Genomic DNA, 18,633 nt, shown 5'->3' with positions numbered 1-18,633 from the left:
ACCATTGTGTCTGGCTCCACACATTTCTCAGTTGCAAAATGATATGGACAGGTCTCTGGACCTTGCACTTGAGCAAGGGCCAGTGGGCAAGTTGCAGGTATTTAATAGTGAACTTGTGCTCCTGCTAGAGGTAGTGGCCGTGTTTTCTGCAGAAGAGGATTGTGCTGGTGGGTGCTGTCTTGGCGTTCCTCTGAGAGTAACTTCTTCTCTGACTGGATTGGGAGAAATTTGGGTACTATGCTTATTTTGTTTGCTTTTCCCTTTTTCTGTCCTGGGGATTAAGCCTGGGGATATTCTATCCCTGAGCTACACCCCAGCCCTTTACATTTTATTTTTTTAATTTTGAAACAGGGTCTCTCAGTGTTGCTGAAGGCCTCACTAAATTGCTGAGGCTGCCCTGGATGCCTTTTTTTGAGACAGAATGTTACTAAGTTGCTCAGGATGGCCTGGAACCTCTGATCCTCCGGCCACAGCCTCCCGAGTAGCTGGGATTACATGCATACACCATTAAGCCTGGCTCTTCTTACTTCTTAACTCTGGGGCTTGCACTCTTAACTCCTCCTTCAGCCAAAACATGTTTAGTGGCCTTTTACAAGATGCAAGGAGAAATACTAGGAGCAGAATAGAAAAATGCAAGTTAGACATTCTAGTTTCTAGCAACCTTCCCTGTTAGCAATAGGAGCTCGATGAACATTGGATACCCAAATGACACATATCTGATAAGTAAAATAAAAAATTATGTGAGTAAAATAAAAAATAATGTGAGTACGGTGGAGTGTGAAAAACATGAGAGAGGTCCGGTACACGTAAAGTTTTCATGTAAAGTTTTAATGGCACAGCTCTCCCGGGGATCAGGGCGAGGCACCGTGGGGCCCGCGCGCCTGTCCGAAGCTTGAGGACGCGGGCTCTCCTTTTCAAGGCATGCATCTCGCGAGATGGGGGTTTTACTCGTGGGAACGCCCAATTCTCGCGGGGGTTTCAGCCCCTCCCTTGCCCTGCAGAGGTCATGTGACACAAAGTCACATGAGTGCAGGACCCAACTTATCATCCCGGCCTTTTGATGGTAGGGATAATGGATGACGATTGGACCCTCTAGCTTCTTCCTGCTGTCAAGGGGCGTTGTCAGGGGCCCCAGGCCGGGAGGAGTCAGGAGTCCAGTCCCCCAGAAGGGGGTGCAGGTGGGTGCATAGCTGCAGTGCGAATTGGAGGTTACCCTGGACAGCTTAGTGATGTGCGCTTGAGGAGGCTTGAACAGGCAAGGGCTATTAAAGAAAAAAACAAATCGTGAGATTGAGCAGGCGACCAAAAAGGAGATTGGCTTACTCAGTACCTGCAGAGCTACCCTGAGCTGGCAAATAGGATGGAGGTTGAGGGATCCAGGAGCCGTAAGTCTTCAGCCAAGCTGAGTAGGGCCAGCGGCGGAGCCTGGTCTGGAAAGGTGCTCCCCCTGTGTTGAGGCACCTGGGGCTCACCCTTTTCCAAGGGCACTGTTCCAGTGGCCCTCCTGGCCACACGCCGGGCACAGTCTGATTGGTGGGCGTGGCTTCACCCCACTTCAGGCAGGCTCCTGGAGGTAGTCGTCGTTGCTGTCCTCCACACCTAGGTGGCGCTCCAGAGGGCTGAGCCGCCACCGCCAGCCGAAGGGCGGCTACCAGGGATCTGCTTTTTGGCAAAGTCGGAGTGTACACTCCATCTCCGCCTGTTTCTCTCTGGAATTAAAACTTTAGATGCCATGTTAAGGTTCTGTCAGCTGCAACGGACCTACACTCACACACAAAGAGCGCGTCCCGGGGTACTGGAGATGCCGACAAAACTTATCCAAATAACTGGAACTTTTGGAAAAATTCCCCATGAAGGAGGACTGCTTCTTCTCCACATTCTTAAGAATCTTGGACATCACTTGTAAGGAGAGGGTTTAGCGGAGACCTAGGAGAAAGGCGGTGTTGGAAGCGGACTCCGCGATGGCGGTGGAGACTTGTATCCAGGAGAAGCAGAAATCGGATTCTACCAACCTTATTTTTTGGAGAAATTACACCAAACGAAGAATGCTACCGACGCGCATGCTAAGGAACACTGGACAACATTCAGAGTGGAAAAGGAGCTTGGGAAAGATTTGAAATGGTGGAGGCAGTGACAATGGCAGTGGCAAGTACTCAGGGGAGACAGAGATCTGATGCATTACACCTGGAACCTTTGAAATAATAACCCCAGAGGCAGAATGCTACGACCACACACCCTCGAGAACGTGGGACAAATGGCTGGGCGAAGAGGGTGCTCAGATTGGAGCCTGCTGAGGGGTGAGGCCGGCGACGGACACAGCAAAGCTGGGATTGGAGCCTGCCATGGGGCAAGGCCAGTGCTGGGGCCTCTGAGGCCGGGATCGGAGCTTGCCAAGGGGTTAGGCCGGTTCTGGGGCCAGTGAGGCCGGGATCGGAGCCTGTCATGAGGCAAGGCCGATGCTGGGGTCTTCGAGGCCAGGATCAGAGCCTGCCGAGGGGTTAGGCCAGTGCCAGGGCCAGTGAGGTCGAGATCAGAGCCAGCTGTGAGGCAAGGCCAGTGCTGGGACCAGCAAGGCTGGGATCAGAGCCTGCTGACAGGTTAGGCCAGTGCTGGGGCCAGTGAGGCTAGGATCGGAGCCTGCCGTGAGGCAAGGCCAGTGCTGAGGCTTCCGAGGCTGGGATCAGAGCCGGCCATGAGGCAAGGCCGCTACTGGGGCCTCTGAGGCTGGGATTGGAGCCTGCCAAGGGGTTAGGCTGGTGCCGGGGCCAGCGGCCGGCATTGGAGCCTTCCGTGAGGCAAGGCCGCAACTGAGGCCTCCGAGGCTGGGATCAGAGCCTGCCGAGGGATTAGGCCAGTGCTGGGGCGAGTGAGGCCGGGATCAGAGCCTGCTGTGAAGCAAGGCCAGTGCTTGGGCCTTGAGGCTGGGATCGGAGCCTGCAAAGGGGTTAGGCTGGCGCTGGGGCCAGCGAGGCTGGGATCGGAGCCTGCCATGATGCAAGGCCCCTACTGAGGCCTCCGAGGCCGGGATTGGAGCCTGCCGAGGGGTTAGGCCGGTGCGAGGGCCAACGAGGTTGGATCGGAGCCTGCCTTGAGGCTAGGCTGATGCTGGGGCCACCGAGGCCGGGATTGGAGCCAGCTGAGGGGTTAGGCCAGTGTCGGGGCCAGCAAGGCCAGAATCGGGGCCTCCCATGAGGCAAGGCTGCTGCTTGAGCCAGCAAGGTATGGATCAGTCCACCGGGTAGCCAGGCCACTATTGGGGCTGTCAAGAGTGGGATTGGTACTTGCAATGCAGCATGCACATAGAAATATCGCAGAAAATAAAAACCAGATGCTTCCCCTAATCAGCAATAACTAGGAGGCAAGGGGCAACAGGAAGAGGTTGAGTTATAGAAAGGGCCCTATAGTTAAGCAATTAAGGTGATGAATCAGAGGGTTTGGAATAGGGAAGGATGGAGCCACTTTAAAACTCAAGAGGTAAGCCGGGCGTGGTGGCGCACACTTGTAATCTCCACACTTGGGAGGCTGAGACAGGAGGATCGCGCAGGTTCGAAGCCAGCCTCAGCTACTTAGTGAGGCTCTCAGCAACTTAGTGAGACCCTGTTTCCAAATAAAATATAAAAAAGGTCTGGGAGTATAGCCCGGAGGTAGAAAGCCTCTGAGTTCCACCCCAGTACCACCAAAAAAAAAAAAAAAAAAAAAAAAACCCACAAGAGGTACATAAACAAATGTATCAAAGTTAATCACCAAACAAGCATGGGATCGAGGGAGGGGGAGGGAATGGGATGGGGACTGGATGAGGTCTGATTGGATGATGTGTGCTCGTATATCCTCTCAAATCTTGTATTCCAATGTGATGTATGATTACAATGCACCAATAAAAAATAAAAATAAATTAAAACAAATAAATAAAATGCCTGGAGCCAGGCATGGTAGTGCAGGCTTGTAATCCCAGCATTCGGGAGACTGAGACAGGAGGATCGTGGTTCACAGACAGATTCACCTACTTAGTGAGGCCCTTTGCAACTGAGCGAGACCCTGTTTCAAAATAAAGGATAAAAAATAGGGCTGAGGGTGTAGCTCAGAGGTAGAATGCGCCTGGGTTTCATCCGCAGTACCACAAAGTTTTAAAAATAAATAAAATGGGCCTGGCGTGGTGGCACATGCTTGTAATCCCCGCACTTGAGAGGCGGAGACAGGAGGATCGCGCTGGTTCGGAGCCAGCCTCGCTGGCTTAAGAGACCCTGTTTCCAAGTAAAAATATAAAAATAGGTCTGGGAGAGTAGCCCAGAGGTAGAAGGGTTTCCGGGAACCCCAGTACCACCAAAATAAATAAATAAATAAACAAATAAATAAAATGCCTGGAGTCACTCCTGCCACCTGCTAAGCTCTCCATGAGTTTTAGGCGACACTCTTAATCTGTGGGCTTGGCTGTGACAATGTCCAAACTGCACATTCCACAGAGGGCAAGCCCTTTCTCTTTTCTCATCCAGGTTTCTAGGTCATGGGGTCCATGAGGCTCCTGGGGCAGTTTAGAGAGACCTCCCAAAGCATCACCCTGAAGGAGCTAGAGGGGAAACCCACCTGGAGCACTGTGGCCAGTAGAGCAGTCACAGCCAGGACTCGAGGTCGAACTCAAGGGTTAAGCTATACCCAGCCTTTTTTTTTTTTTCCAGTACTGGGGATGGAACCCAGGGGCATTCTACCTCCAAGCTACACCCCCAGCCCTATTTTTCATTCTTTATTTTGAAACAGGGTCTGAGTTGCAAAGGGCCTAAGTAGCTGAGCCTGTTTGTGAACCATGATCCTGTCTCAGCCTCCCAAATGCTGGGATTACAAGCATGTGCCACCACGCCCAACTACCCCAGCCCTTTTTATTTATTTATTTATTTATTTATTTATTTATTTATTTATTTATGTTTTTGTGGTACTGGGGGTGGAACTCAGAGGCTTCCTACCTCCGGGCTATACTCCCGGACCTATTTTATATTTATTTGAAAACAGGGTCTCACTAAGTTGCTGAGAGCCTCACTAAGTAGCTGAGGCTGGCTTCGAACCTGTGCGATCCTCCTGTCTCAGCCTCCCAAGCGCAGGGATTACAAGCGTGCGCCACCACGCCTGGCTATTTTATTTTGGAAAAGAATAAAAGGGTCTTGTTAACTTGCTGATGCTGGTCTTGAACCCGTGATCCTCCTGTCTCAGCCTCCCAAGTATAGAGATTTCAGGCGTGCACCACACCTGGCTGTGAGGGCATTTTGGATTTATATTTTCAGCTTTCTACGGTCTTTCCTATTCATGAATCCACACTGTGCTTTCCTGTATTTCTCTTGCTTACCTGAGTTACACTGGGCGAATTTCTGTTACATGGACCCAGGAGAACTTCTACTAGATATTTTAAACTGGTAACTGAACTCTACAAGGACACAGTCTCTGTGGGTCTCCCAGTGTGTAATATACAGCCTGGCATGTTGAAGGGACTCAATATCTCAATATTTATGCCTTCTCAGTTGATATTTTATAGACTGAGAATTATCCCGACCTGTGAATTTGGATTATAGTTTGTGAGGCGCGGGGCCTGCATGGTCGTAGGGTCAGTCATTCATCTGTGGATCCACTGACATTCATTCTAAATACCTGCTCCAAGCAGCTTTTCGTCACCGTGACCAAAACACCCAAAAAGAACAACTTGGCAGAACAAAGCCTTAATTTGGCTGATGGTTCAGAGGTTCAGTCCATGGTCACCCAGCTCCAAGGCAGACACATCATGACAGCAGGGTGTGGGGATGGAAAGCTGCTCATGGAGGCCTGAGGCAGGGAGGGGGAGGGAGGGAGCAGAGGCTGACACAGCCCCCAAGGCCACATCCCCAGCTACGGTCCTGGTGGTCTCTGGCATGGGAAGACACACACCAGCAAGCAGCATCTCTTGGCATGATCGGTGAGGGATGAATTGCAATCAGAAGTTTTAGCCGTGTAAGCATGGGAGTGCAATGATGGGAAGACCTGAAGTTGCAAGAATGTGATAATGTCTCGATGTCAAAAGAAATGTGTGGGAAACTCATACATTAACCTGTGATTGTGATGGGGTTGCAGACTTTTTGGTCCATGGAGAATAACAACTCAGAGGCCGAGTCAAGACATAATAGGTCTGTTTATTCACCGGTGAGGCTTAGAGAGCAAAGCTCTGGGCTGAGCCCCCGAGCTCAGAGGATGCAAGTTTTTAAATAAGTTGCTAATAACTGAGACCTGATTTTATTTTATTATTTTTGGTGGTACTGGAGGTGGAACCCAGAGGCTTTCTACCCCGGGATATACTCCCAGACCCATTTTATATTTTATTTGGAAACAGAGGGTCTCACTAAGTAGCTGAGGCTGGCTTCGAACCTGTGCGATCCTCCTGTCTCAGCCTCCCAAGCGCGGGGATTACAAGTGTGCGCCACCACGCTTGGCTGATTTTATTTTAAAAGACCCTAACTATTATGCCGGGTATGGTGGCACACACTTGTAATCCCAGCACTTGGGAGGCTGCGACAGAAGGATTGCATGGGTCCAAAGCCAGCCTCAGCTACTGAGTGAGGCTCTCAGCAACATAGTGAGACCCTGTTTCCAAATAAAGTATAAAGCCAGGCGTGGTGGCGCACGCTTGTAATCCCAGCGCTTGGGAGGCTGAGACAGGAGGATCACACAGGTTTGAAGCCAGCCTCAGCTACTTAGGCTCTCAGCAACTTAGTGAGATCCTGTTTCCAAATAATATATATATATATATATGTAAATAAAAATAGGTCTGGAAGTATAGCCTGAAGGTAGAAAGCCTCTGGGTTCTACCTCCAGTACCACCAAAACCAAATCAAAACAAACAAAATACAGCTAAGGGTTAGCTCAGAGGGAGAATGCCCCTGAGTTCAATCCCCAGTACCATAGGGAGGAAAAAAAAAAAAAATTAAGTCACCTCATCATTTAAGTGTAAAAATTACCAGTGCATAGTCCAGAGATATACCTTAAGAGTGAGCCACTGGTAAACACGTATATTCCTAGGGTTCAGATTATTTCCTTCACCTTGGGTGCTTTTGCAGTTTTCCACACAGGCATTTGCACCGAAGTTTTCGTATTACTTGTCTTTAGAGGATTCCACTCCATGAAGAATCCCACAGGCCTTGGAATCTGTTTGTTAAAACGGACAACTTCCTTGGACTTTTCACAGTTGTACGGTTTTGATCCAGTGTGCTTCCATGAACATGGAACAACTGGAGACTTCCGCACATCTGTTTTAGTCAAGGTTTCTCCCCATACTGAGTTCTTACAAGTCTGTGAATTGGTCCAAGTTTGCTGGGACATCCCTCCGAGCTTTACACTGATAGTTGCACTCTCCATGATGCGTTCTCCTGTGACAGCGAAGCCTTCCCACGGTGTCTATTTGGGGTTACGCTCCTCTGTGAGTTCTTTCATGTTTATGCAAATGACTGGATACTCTGAAGGCTTTCCCACACTGCTCACACGCATAGGGCTTCTCACCTGAGTGAATCCGCTCATGGATCTGAAGGGAAAAGAAAGAACTAAAGGCTTTCCCACATTGCTTACATACATAGGGTTTCTCTCCAGTGTGAGACCTTTTATGTATCTGAAAGGAACTAGAAAAACTAAAAGCTTTCCCACACTGCATACACACATAGGGTTTCTCTCCAGTGTGACTCTTTTCGTGTCTTCTGAGGGAATAAAGAGAAGAGTAGGCTTTCCTACAATGCTGACATGCATAAGGTTTCTCTCCGGTGTGAATTCTCTCATGTATCTCAAAGCTTTTGGAAGAACTAAAGGCTTTCCCACATTGCGTACACACATAGGGCTTCTCCCCAGTGTGAATTCGCTCGTGGATCTGAATGTACTGGGAAGAACTAAAGGCTTTCCCACAGTGCTTACACACGTAGGGCTTCTCCCCAGTGTGGATTCTCTCGTGTATGTGAATGTAACTGGAAGAACTAAAGGCTTTCCCACATTGCTTACATTCATAGGATTTCTCTCCAGTGTGAATTCTCTCATGGATCTGAATGTAACTGGAAGAAGTAAAGCCTTTCCCACATTGCTTGCATATATAAGGTTTCTTTCCAGAGTGCGTTCGCTCGTGATTCTGAAGGTAACTGGAAGAGCCAAAGGCCTTCCCACATTGTTTACATACATAAGGTTTCTCACCAGTGTGAGATCTTTCGTGTACCTGGAGGTATCTGGAAGAACTATAGGCTTTCCCACATTGCTTACATACGTAGGGCTTCTCTCCAGTATGAATTCGTTCATGTATCTGAATGTAACTGGAAGAACTAAAGCCTTTCCCACATAGCTTACATACGTAGGGATTCTCCCCAGAGTGAATTCGCTCATGGATCTGAAGGTAACTGGAAGAACGGAAGCCTTTTCCACAATGCTTACACACATAAGGTTTCATTCCAGAGTGAGTTCGCTCATGATTCTGAAGGTAACTGGAAGAACTGAAGGCTTTCCCGCAGTGCTTACATACATAGGGCTTCTCCCCAGTGTGAATTCTTTCATGGATTTGTAGGGAACTGGAACGACTGAAGGCTTTCCCACAGTGCTTACATTCATGGTGTTTATTTCCATTGTGATTTTCTTCAGGCTTCAAAAAGCACTTGGGAGAACTGAAGGTTTCCCCCTGTTCCTTATGTTTATCAGATTTCTTTCCATATTTTAAATTCACACACGGTTTCTGTCCAGACTGAGCTCTGTGGGGCTCACTTAAGGATAAATGACCAGGGAGAACTTCTCCACACATCTGCCTCCCACCTGGAGGAGTTTTCTTCCTAAGGATAGGATCTGGAGACCAGCTGAAGATTATTCCATATTCACTACCAAGTTTATGTTCCATGAATCCTTCTACCACTTGACTTCTGTAAAAAAAAAAAAAAAGAAAAGCAGCACATTACTAGTGGTTATGTTTATTAATGATATTCCAAAAGAAATGCTGGTTTTATGCTGTGTAGGAATTTTTTTAACATTAGTGGCAGGAAATATCTGCAGGATAGATCTAGGACAGTTATTATCAAAGTAGTAATATTTATATCAAGCCTTTCTTTCTATCCTGCCTTTTCATTTTGTGGTACTGAGAAAGTAACCTAGCACCTTGGTGGTGAATGCTTGTAATCCTAGTACTTGGGAGGCTGAAACAGGAGGACTACAGGTTCAAGGCTAGCCTTAGCAACTTAGAGAAGCTCCAACAACTTAATGACACCCTGTATCCAAATTAAAAATAAAAAGGGTTATGGATACAGCAATACAGCAATGAGGTAGAAGGCTCCTGGGTTCCATCCCCAGCATTGCCAAAAAAAAAAAAAAAAAAAAAGGGGGATTCTACTTTCTGGAAAAAGGATTCCCAGTAGGGTTACATCCATAGTATTTTTTCCTTTTTCTTTTCCTTTTCCTTTGTGTGTGTGTGTGTGTGTGTGTGTGTGTGTGTGTGTGTGTGTGTGGTTTTGAGGATTGAACCCAGAGGCATTCTACCTCCTAGCTACACCCCCCAGCCCTATTTTTTATTCTTTTTTTTTTTTAAGGTCTGGGGATGGAGCCCAGGGGCATTCGACCTCCAAGCTATATCCTCTGCCCTATTATTATTATTATTATTTTTTTGTGTGTGTGGTACTGGGGTTCCTGGAAGCCCTTCTACCTCTGGGCTACACTCCCAGACTTATTTCTATACTTTTTTTGAAACAGGTTCTCACCAAGTTGCAGAGGGCCTCACTAAATACCTAAGGCTGCCCATGAACCATCCTCCTGTATCAGCCTCCCAAGTACTGAGATTATAAGTGTGCGTCACCACACTGGATTTTTTTTTTTTTATACAAAGTCTTGCTACTTTGCTGAGCACTTCAAACCTGCACTATTTCTGTCTTAGTTTCCCAAATAGTTATACTATAGGAATGTGCCACCATGGCCAGCCTTTAAATTAAGAGTAAACCAGGAGCATTCTACCACCGAGCTACACCCTAGCCCCAGCCCTTTTATTTTGAAAAAGGGTCTATGTTTCAACCAAGGACTCTCTAAACCTTGCCAGTTGCTGAGGCTGGTTTCAAATCTGTGATCTTCCTATTGCAGCCTCCCTAGGACTGGGATTACAGGCCTGTTCCAGCTTCCTGGTCGGTTGTTTTTTTTTTTTTTCTTTCTTTTTTTTTTTTTTTTTTTGATACTGAGGATGAAACCTAGGGGCATTCTACCTCCAAGCTATGCTCTCAGCCCTAGTTCTTATTTTTTATATTTATTTATTTATTTATTTATTTTTGTGGCACTGGGGATAGAACCCAGGGGCATTCTACCTCCAAGCTACATCCCCAGCCCTATTTTTTATTCTTTTTCTTTCTGAAACAGGGTCTAAGTTGCGGAGGGCCTCACTAAGTAGCTGAGGCTGTCCACGAACTGCGATCCTCCGGTCTCAGCCGCCCAAATGCTGGGATTACAAGCGTGCGCCACACACTCGGCTTCTTCCTGGTCTTTTTAATTGAGTTTTAGAAAGGGTTTCCCTTAAGCTACCAGGCTGGCAAAAAACTCACGTTCCTCCTGCCCAAGCCTTCCAGACAGTTGAGATTATAGACATGAGTTATCACACCTGATTCATATCGGGTTTCATAATAATACTCTTTCCCAGTTAACTATTTGATTACACTGACTATTGATATCAGATTGAAAAACACTTCCATATACTATATGCAAAATGTTAGAGACTAAATTGTTTTGGATTCTGAAATGCTCTCATAATGAGCGACCTCAAAGATTTGTCCCGGTCTAAAACCAAACATTTTTGTATCATCTCCACCTTATGACCAAACCCTGCCATGTATAATAATACTGTACATGGAACAACATGTATGTATACTGAATTCTCAGAAAAACTGGACTGAAGGTGTTGTGCTGGTTTTTGAGATGTTTCTAATGTCGAAATATTTTTGATTTTTTATTTACAATTAGAAAACTTCAACCTGTCTGCAGTTTTCGATATAGCTGAGATTAAATCCATTTTAAGTCGCAGGTATTTGAATCAGCTGCTTAGCTGTTGATTTTTCTTCCACTCTAAGATTCTTGAGATTCATTCCTTTTAATCTTTCTCCTTTTTCTTTCTTTTTTTGGTGTTTGTGCTTATAGAGATTGAACCTAGGAACATCCCACCTTCAAGCTACACCCACAGAACGGTGTTGTTGTTGTTGTTGTTTAGAAACAGGGACTCACTAAGTTGCTGAGGCTGGTATCCTTCTGTCTCTACCCCTCCAAATACTAGGAAGACAAATGTCCACCACCACACCAGGCTCCTTGCTTTCTTCAGTGAGTGAACATTACCTTAGACTCCTCCTGGAACTCTTGTAGCCATCTTTAATGTTCTGCTCTTCCTGGTCTTGGTCTGAAATGTAGACCCAGAAGGATCATTATGAATTATTACAACAATCCATAAAAATTATTCAACTCTAGCCTGAGTGCATGATATAAATAATGAGATGATGCCTGCTCTATTTACCAAAATGTTTCCTTTCAATATTTCATATCGTGCCACAGCGCTGATGAGCAAGAACCACGTGCACTCCATTGACTAAGGAGGGAAGGACGCCACCCTTACCTACACAGGCCAGGTGCCTCAAGGTTTCCTGCATCACGTCGCGGTAGAGGTTCTTTTGAGATGGGTCCAGCAAAGCCCACTCCTCCTTGGTGAAGGTCACGGCCACGTCCTCAAAAGCCACCAACGCCTAAAACATGTCACATATTTCTAGGATGAAAGGTGAGCCTGAGATCACTGCAGATCTACGCCAACTTCATAAGACGTTCACACGATGCTCTGTCTCTAAATGTCCCCTCCATGTCTTGCTCAGCACGCTCTTACGTCCCATCCATTCGTTCCTACATCTTCTCCCACAGCAATTCTGACGGGAGGCTGAAACTATTTGGTACTTCCACAACAGAACAACAACACCCCCCCCCACAAAAAAACCTTTTATGAAGTTTAGAGGTAGCATGCCCCTGGGTTCAATCGCAGCAGAATGAATAGATAAACAAATTTATAAATTTAAATTTAAAAACTGGCTGCGGTGGCACATACCTGTGACCCCATCCTTGGGAGGCTAAAAGACGAGGACCACACAGGGGTGAGGCCACCCACAGAATGTGGCAAGATTCACAGCCGTGGAGTGAGATCCTGATTCAGAAAGAAAAATCTAGAAAGACGAGGATATAGCTTAGAAGTAGAATGCCCTGGGTACAATCCCCAGTTATACGAATAAATAAAAACGTAAATAAAGGAGGGCTAAGCATGTAGCTCAGAGGTAGAACACGCCTTCATTCGCATCCCAGTACTACGCGTTCACTCCAGAAGGAAAGAAAAGCTCATCAATTGACCTGTGTGGTGATTCCATAAATAAATTTCTTCTTGATTTCTTTTTCTTTGTATTCGAGACTGAACCGAGGGGCATTTTACCCCCAAGATACACCCCCAGCACTTTTCACTTTTTTAATTTCGAATGGATCACTGACAAATCCTCCAGTGTCTCACTCACTTGCTGAGGCTGGCCTCCAGACTGCAATGCTCATGTCTCAGCCTCCCAAGTGCTGGGACCACAGCCATGCACCACTGCGCTCAGCTAACTATACTGTTAAACAAATAATTTATTTGAAGAATTCTCTTGGCTTCTTTAGAAGCCATCATTCTATCCACTTAGTTGTAAGCCAGAAAATCACCATCTTACATGCAAATTTTGAAAAAAAAAATTCTTAGCTAAAGAGGTAAAATGCTTTTGTGTGTGTGTGTGTGTGTGTGTGTGTGTGTGGTCCTGGGGATGGAACCCAAGGGCTTTCTACGTCTGGGCTACACCGCCAGATCTACTTTTTTATATTTTATTTGGAAACAGGGTCTCACTATAATGCTGAGAGCCTCACTAAGTAGCTGAGGCTGGCTTCGAACCTGTATGATCCTCCTGTCTTAGCTTCCCAAGCCCTGGGATTACAAGCGTGCGCCACCACGCCCGGCTTTAAAATGCTATTTTATAGAAAGAAGATTCTACAAAGAAAGCCACAGAAAAGCAGCTTAGGAAAGCCCAGCCTCAGCAACAGTGCACAGGAGAACACACCTCAGAAGGCCACACAGGACCCTGAGCTTAGATGGAGACACTCTCACTGAGCAGCTGCAGCCCAGGGGCCTCAGGCCCAGGAGGGAGGGAGGGAACCTGAGCAGCAGGAACTGAATTCTGGGACCTCCACACCCCACATTCCCCAGCACTCACCCAGAGTCAGGTGTAGGTTCTGACCTGAGGGATCTTGCTGACTCCCAATCTGTGGGCTTTGCTGGACACCCACCCGTTCTCCAACACCACCTGGGTGCCCCACCATTCAATCTGACACCACCCAGAGTTAACACCGTCCTGACAAGTTCAGGGCTCAGGTGGACCACACTGTCCCTGCAGATGCCGTGCAGAGCGTGAGCTTGCTCTGACAGCTACCAGACCCCAGCCTCAAGTTATAGGACAGCATTCAAGTAACTTGGTGAGCATAAATTCAGGTATCACTTAAAAGGGAATTATGATTAAAAAAAAATCAAAGACTTTTTTCAGTACTAGGGATGGAATGGAATCCAGGGGCATTCTACCTCTGAGCGACACCTCCAGCCCTATTTTTTATACTTTATTTTGAAACAGGGTCTCACTGAGTTGCAAAGGGCCTCACTAAGTAGATGAGGCTGATTCAAACCTGCGCAATCCTCCTGTCTCATCCTCCCAAATGCTGGGATTACAAGCATGTGCCACCATGCCTGGATCACTTTTTTTTGTTTGTTTGTTTTGGTGGCACTGGAGATGGAACCCAGAGGCATTTTACCTCTCAGCCACACCCTCAAACCTATTTTTTCTTTATTTTTAAAAAAAAGGTCTCACTAGCCGGGCGTGGTGGCACACGCTTGTAATCCCCGCGCTTGGGAGGCAGAGACAGGAGGATCGCGCTGGTTCAGAGCCAGCCTCGCTGGCTTAAGAGACCCTGTTTCCAAATAAAAAATATAAAATAGGTCTGGGAGTGTAGCCCGGAGATAGAAGGGCTTCCAGGAACCCCAGTACTGCCAAAAAAAAAAAAAAAAGGTCTCACTAGTTGCAGAAGGCCTCACTAAGTAGCTGAGGCTGTCCGAGAACCACAATCTCCCTGTATCAGCCTCCCAAGTACTGAAATTACAAGCATGGGCTACCACACCAAGCTTCATGGGCATTTCTGTGGAATTTCCAAAGGTTTAAGGATCTCTGGAAGCCCAGCATGGTGGCACATGCTTGTAATCCCAGCATTCAGGAGGCTGAGACTGGAGGGTCACGGTTTGCAGACAGCCTCTGCTACTTAGGGAGGCCCTTTACAACTCAGTGAGACCCTGTTTCTGGAGGTTCCATCCTCAGTACCCCCAAAAACCAAAAAAGGATTTTTGGGACAGAATCAGAGACAAGGACCAAATTTTTATATTGTTATTTGTGTGTGTGTGTGTGTGTGTGTGTGTGTGTGTGTGTTACTAGGGGTGGAACCCAGGGGCTTTTCTACCTCTGGGCTATACTCCCAGACCTATTTTTTTATATGTATTTTACTCGGAAACAGGGTCTCAAGTAAGTTGCTGAGAGCTTCACTAAGTAGCTGAGGGTGGCTTCAAACCTGTGTGATCCTCCTGTCTCAGCCTCCCAAGTGCTGGGATTACAAGTGTATGCCACCATGCCGGGCTTGTTGTTGTTGTTATTGTAAGAGAACTCAAAGAAACACTCAAATTCTCAGTAAACAGTAGTGATTAACGATCCCCACCTCCAATGCTTTGTGATCTGGAGAAACAAACTACTGTATTCAAACACATTCCCTATTACACTTACAGGATGTCCCATTTTGATCTCATGATAAGGCCAGACGAACACACATTCTAAATTCACACTTTTTTTTCCTAAAAGATAATTAACTGATTGGCATAAAGAAAATTCTTTTTTTTTTTTTTTTTTTTTTTTTTGTGGGTCTGGAGATGGAACCCAGGGGCATTTGATCTCCGAGCTATACCCCCTGCCCTAATTTTTATTCTTTATTTTGAAACCGGGTCTCACTGAGTTGCAGAGGTCCTCACTAAGTAGCTGAGGCTGTCCGCGAACCTCGATCCCCCGGTCTCAGCCTCCCGAATGCTGGGATTACAAGCCCGGCCAAGAAAATTCTTGTTAAGCAAGTTTTCCTTAAGTTTCTCTCCTCCCGCCAGGCCTCTGATCTTTGACCCACTCTCACCCTGAGCAGCACACAACCGCCTTTACAGGCATCCTAAACAAGCTGACACCAGGCAAAACCTTCTCAGGTCTAGGGTCTGACGTCACCACCCCATGGCCCTCTCTTCCCTCATCTTCTTCCTGGCTAGAAAGAACAGTCCTCTCTGCCGCCCACTGAGAAGTTTGCAGACCTCACATCTGGCCTTTCCCCTCCTGCAGCATTCCTTCCAGATCAAGTCATGTTCCTTTTCTCTTTTCATTCATTCTCTTTCCTTCTTTCTTGTCAGAGAAGCCAGCCCGTCTACCCTCCGCTCCCTCCCCACCCACATGTGCCTGCGGACTGCTTTCTGATAAGTCCGGCGATATGTGGGTTTATGTCATGATATTTAGGGAGCCGGGCGTGGTGGCACACGCTTGTCATCCCAGCATTTGGGAGGCTGAGACAGGAGGATCTCGGTTCGAGGACAGCCTCAACTTAGTGAGGTCCTTTGCAACTTAGTGAGACCCTGTTTCAAAAGAAAGAATAAAAAATAGGGCTGGGAGCAGAGCTTGGAGGCAGAATGGCCCTGGGTTCCATCTCCAGCACCGCAAAAAAAAAAAAAAAAAAAAATTAGGGCTGGGGTGTAGCTCGGAGGCTGAATGCCCTTGGGTTCCATCCCCAGTACCGTAAAAAAAATTTTTAATATATTTATATATTTTTTATATTTTTATATAAATATTTATATATTAATTTAAACATTATTTATATATAAAATATGTGCTTGTATATCCTCTCAAGCCTTGTATTCCAAAGTTATGTATGATTAGATTACAAAAAATAAATATATAAAATTTAATAAATTTATATATATTTTATATATTTATATAAACATTATATATAAAATATGTGCTTGTATATCCTCTTAAGCCTTGTATTCCAAAGTTACGTATGATTACAAAAAATAAAAAATATATAAAATTTTAATATATTTATATATATTTTATATATTTATATATTTATATATTCATAAAAACATTATATATAAAATATGTGCTTGTATATCCTCTCAAGCCTTGTATTCCAAAGTTATGTATGATTAGATTACAAAAAATAAATATATAAAATTTAATATATTTATATATATTTTATATATTTATATAAACATTATATATAAAATATGTGCTTGTATATCCTCTCAAGCCTTGTATTCCAAAGTTATGTATGATTAGATTACAAAAAATAAATATATAAAATTTAATATATTTATATATATTTTATATATTTATATAAACATTATATATAAAATATGTGCTTGTATATCCTCTTAAGCCTTGTATTCCAAAGTTATGTACGATTACAAAAAATAAAAATATATAAAATTTTAATATATATTATATACTTATATATATTTATATATTAATACAAACATATTTATATATGCATATTATTTATTAAATATATATAAATTAAATATATAAATATATTTATATATTTGTTTATCTATATATATTTATATAAAATATATATATTTATTTATTTAGGGATTTACTGACGACCTGAGGGTCGCGGAGCTGAGGCCCTGCTTCCAGGCAATTAGAGGACTCGGGGAACCCTGCGTGCCCGGGAGGCAGGAGGGATGGACACCCATCCGGACACCCATGCTGCGGCCGCCCCCTCGCCCGTCCCTCCAGTGCGCCCACACCGGGGTCCGCGCCTGGCGGACGCGCCGAGGGCGGGAGGAGCGAGGCCGCGGCCGGCCGGGGCTCGCCGGGTCACCAGCCCCTCCCCGGGTCCCCAGGCCTCACCATCTTTGCTTGGCGCCGCCCAGATCCCGCCCAGGGTTTCCCGCTCCAGGGCTGTCACGGCGCGATGGCGTCAGGGGCCCGCGGCCCCGCCGACTGCAGCGGAGACGCGGCCCCAAGTATGGCGGCGCGGATGCGAAGGTCTCGGGAGAGGTGCTCGCCCCGCCCCCCGCCGCCTTCGCACCCGATTGGACAGCTCGCGCCGGGCCTGGAGCCGCTTATTGGGTCATAATGCAGGCTCCGCCCCCTGGTAACTAAGTGACCAGGAAGCGATCGGTACCCGGCCGGGAGGAGCCCGAGACAGCTGCCGCCGCCGCCGCCGCCTGCTTCAAGCCTCTTCCTTCCCAAGCCCAGACCTGGCCCAGATGGCGGGATTTCTGCATCTAAGTAGGAGTGGCTCAGGGCTTTCCAGAACGGGCACCTTCTTCTTGCTAAGGGGCCCATAAGGTGCTCAGAGAATTCCAACACGCTGTCCCATGGCCACAAGCCCTGAGCGCAGACTGACCACTAACATGAATCCCTACTGAAATGGAGCCCCGCTGTAAGGGAGCTTGTCTCAGGACCAGGATGTGATTCTGGCACAAAGGATGGCACGCTGGGAGCTCACGATGCCCGTCAGTCCCCTCCTCGCAGCATACAAACTCCCTCCATGGCTGGGCATAGTGGCGAACGCTTGTAAGCCCAGCATTTGGGAAGCGGAGACCGGAGGATCACGGTTCGCGGACAGTCTCAGCTACTTAGTGAGACCCTTTGCAACTCAGTGAGACCCGGTTTCAAAATAAAGAATAAAAAATTGGGCTGGGGTGTAGCTCAGAGGTAGAACCATCCCCAGTGCCATTATAAGAAAGAAAGAAAGAAAGAAAGAAAGAAGGAAAGAAAGAAAGAAAACCTCCCTCCTTAAGCACCCAAAATTTCAGCAAATTCTCACATGTCGTCAATTTAAAGATCAGACCTAAGCTGGGCGTGGTGGCGCACGCGTGTAATCTCAGTTCTTGGGAGGCTGAGACAAGAGGGTCGCAGGTTCACAGCCAGCCTCAGCAATTAAGTGAGGCCCTCGCAACTTATTGAGACCCTGTTTCCAAATAAAAGAATAAAATAAAATAGGTCTGCAGATATAGCTCAAGGTTAGAATGTCCCTGGTTTCCATCCCGTGTAACACACACACACACACACACACACACACACACACACACACACACACAGTCAGACCTAAAGAAAATGGCAAGTTCGCAAACCTCTCCTCCAGGAGACTAAAAGAGTCTTCCACTAAGACTGACCTTCATACGATTAATTTACAGTGGGACCTAATTCCTAAAATTCTCTTTAGTTAGAAGTGAAAGGTCATGTAATCAACGCCTAGAAAAATTGCCAGTGGAGCTAAGCATCATGCTTAATGCGATTATCCTAGTACTTGGGAGGCTGAAACAGGAGGATTGCAGGTTTGAGGCCAACGTTGGCAATTTAGCAACACTGTCAGTAACTAAGCAAGACTTCAGCAACTTAGTAAGATCTGATTTAAAAATAAAGCAGGGCGTGGTGGCACACGCTTGTAATCCCAGTACTCAGGAGGCTGAGATCGGAGGATCGCGGTTCAAAGACAGCCTCAGCTACTTAGGCCCTTTGCATC

At 46.3% G+C, this 18,633-nt stretch overlaps 1 protein-coding gene across 1 annotated transcript in view; it reads left to right on the top strand.

Annotated features, from left to right (window-relative positions):
* ADAMTS9 (ADAM metallopeptidase with thrombospondin type 1 motif 9) overlaps positions 1 to 17,238 on the top strand; it is a gene marked incomplete at both ends in the record, with an annotated part of 208,495 nt that extends 191,257 nt beyond the window's left edge. Inside the window, 2 exons of the mRNA XM_080715587.1 lie at positions 15,256 to 15,313; positions 16,896 to 17,238. Coding sequence (XP_080571713.1) covers positions 15,256 to 15,313; positions 16,896 to 17,238 — 401 coding nt within the window. The remainder of the gene's footprint in view (positions 1 to 15,255; positions 15,314 to 16,895) is intronic.
* Positions 17,239 to 18,633: the final 1,395 nt, after the last annotated feature.

The sequence above is a fragment of the Muscardinus avellanarius genome (genome assembly GCF_963383645.1).
Source record: "Muscardinus avellanarius genome assembly, chromosome: 18".
Classification (NCBI taxonomy): Eukaryota; Metazoa; Chordata; class Mammalia; order Rodentia; family Gliridae; genus Muscardinus; species Muscardinus avellanarius.
The sequence above is the reverse complement of the archived record's forward strand: the minus strand, read 5'-3'. Positions and strand labels throughout refer to the sequence as shown.